The sequence below is a fragment of the Danio rerio genome, chromosome 1 (genome assembly GCF_049306965.1).
Source record: "Danio rerio strain Tuebingen ecotype United States chromosome 1, GRCz12tu, whole genome shotgun sequence".
Classification (NCBI taxonomy): Eukaryota; Metazoa; Chordata; class Actinopteri; order Cypriniformes; family Danionidae; genus Danio; species Danio rerio.
The window spans coordinates 3,170,001-3,172,500 of record NC_133176.1 but is presented as its reverse complement, the minus strand read 5'-3'; the positions used below and the strand labels follow the sequence as shown (position 1 = coordinate 3,172,500).

The 2,500-nt window shown below is 42.2% G+C and overlaps 1 protein-coding gene across 9 annotated transcripts in view; it reads right to left on the bottom strand.

The window, feature by feature from the left end:
- farp1 (FERM, RhoGEF (ARHGEF) and pleckstrin domain protein 1 (chondrocyte-derived)) overlaps positions 1-2,500 on the bottom strand; it is a 145,176-nt gene that overhangs the window by 13,959 nt on the left and 128,717 nt on the right. For all 9 annotated transcript variants that reach the window (XR_012405376.1, XM_017355952.3, XM_073949318.1 and 6 more), the window contains exons 18-21: positions 2,189-2,426; positions 698-828; positions 543-611; positions 281-370 (exon numbers count right to left, since the gene is read on the bottom strand). Coding sequence is in view for 8 of the 9 variants with exons in the window: in XM_017355952.3 (XP_017211441.1) it covers positions 281-370; positions 543-611; positions 698-828; positions 2,189-2,426 (528 nt within the window). In the remaining variant the exon portion in view is untranslated. The remainder of the gene's footprint in view (positions 1-280; positions 371-542; positions 612-697; positions 829-2,188; positions 2,427-2,500) is intronic.

The following is a 2,500-nucleotide window of genomic DNA, read 5'->3' as shown; positions in this document are numbered from 1 at the left end:
TCTGAATGTTTCTCTATAATTGCATTTCCATGATAAAGCAGCTGTCTGTGTGCTTAAGCTACATCTTGAAGAGAGATGTCGAAATGAAGGCCATCAGCCCACGTGTGAGCAGAACATAACCTGCTTTCTAATAGATTTGGGTTTAAATTGTCACTTAATTTTGCTCTCCTCACCTAAAGCTAAACATATATCAAGGGTATAATGTTTTGGTTTGGCTGTGCGAAGCTGAAAGATCATCAGTGTTTATGTTGTGGGGTAAAATAGGTGAAGTCTGACCCACCGTCATGCCGTAGAGAGGAAGCTGACCGTGAACTTTAAACTGATTGGACGCCGTCAATCCTCGACTCGTGTACATCACAACATCACTGAACTGCACACAAACACATCAAGTGAACATACAGATTGACAAGGTCAAGTAATCATACCTTATTTACATTATTTTCGATCTCTTGAAACCATGGAGAAAAGCGATTCACTTAAAGAGGCATATTCGGTAAAATACCATGGTATTACTGTTTCCCAAAACATGTTAACGGTCTCACCAGGAAGAACATCCTCTGCTGGAGGCCTTTCCCAGAGAGTTTGCTGAGACAGCCGAGCCTGATGAACTCCTGCAGAGCAAACAGCGAGAGCTCATGAGCAGTTTATAAGCATCATTACTGTAATATCACTGATCATAACTGCAGAACTGACTGACCCGTCCAGGAGCCGCCAGGCTGTCGATGCCCACCAGGTCTTTCTTGAGCTCCAGAAGCTTCTGGAAATTCTCCATCTTCATGAGTGTGGTGTGAAGCTGAAGAACCAGCTCTGAGACGTCCGCCAGCGCAGCTACACACACACACACACACACACAAATATCACATACATCATACACATAGACACACATACATGTATACACAAACATCAACCATATCACATATTACACACACACACACACAACACGCACGTGATGTATATCACATACACACACACAAACACAAATCAACCATATCACACACATATCATATATACACACACACACACACACACACACACACACACACACACACACACACACACACACACACACACACACACACACAAACCATATCACACTCACATACACACAACACGCACGCATAACACATACACATACATCAACCATATCACACACATATCACATGCACACACAGACATGCATAAATCAACCATAAACACACACACACACACACACACACACACACACTCACATATATGCCACACTTGTCACACACATATACACACACCAATCACATACACACAAACAACACGCACACACATACACATACATACATATCACACACAAATACACACACACACATATATATCACACGTCATACACAAACACTACATGCACACATATCACATAAACACACACACACACCATCCATATCACACACATATCACATTCACACACACACACATGCACGCACACGTATATATATCACACACCACACACACACAACATGCACATATATCACATACACACACACACACACAAACACACACACACACACACACACACACACACACACACATATATATATATATATATAATAGTTACACACACATACAACATGCACACATATATCAAACAAACACACACACACACATACACACACACAACTCACACATCATACACACACACACAATGCACACATATTACACATCAAACACACATACATCACATATCTCACAACACTCACCCAAACACACATCATATCACACATATACACACGTAAACACAGACAACATGCACACATCAGCCATATCACACACATATATCAACCATATCATCGACACACACACACACACACACACACACACACACACATATACATGTACACACACATACAACATGCGTGTGTGCATATGTGTGTATGTGTGCGTATATGTCTCTGTGCGTTTATATATATATATATATATATATGTGTGTGTGTGTGTGTGTCTGTGTGTGTGTGTTTTTGTGTTTATCTGTGTATATATGTGTGTGTGTGTGTGTGTGTGTGTGTGTGTGTGTGTGTGTGTGTGTGTGTGCATATGTCTGTGTGTATATATTTGTGTATGTTTTTATGTGTGTGTGTCTGCTTGTGTTTGTGTATGTATATGTCTCTGTGCGTTTATATATATATATATATATGTGAGTGTGTGTGTGTGTGTGTATGCACACCTCGTGAGTCTCTGAAGTCGTCGTGTGTCGGAGGGTAGTGTTTGCAGAGGCGCTCAAGGATCTGCTTGTAGTGCAGCAGGCGGTGCAGCGGCCGCAGGAAGAAGATGTTGAGCGGCAGGTAACACACCTTCTGCAACTCGAAGTCTCGACACAACACCTCCAGCCGGCGAGACGAGCGGCACGACTGCTCCAGCTCCAGCAGAGACTCAGAGTGCTTCTGCAGATGACTTGACAGCAGCTGAGGAGACACACACACACACATATTTAAACACACACACATAAATAGACACACACACATAGACATATACACAC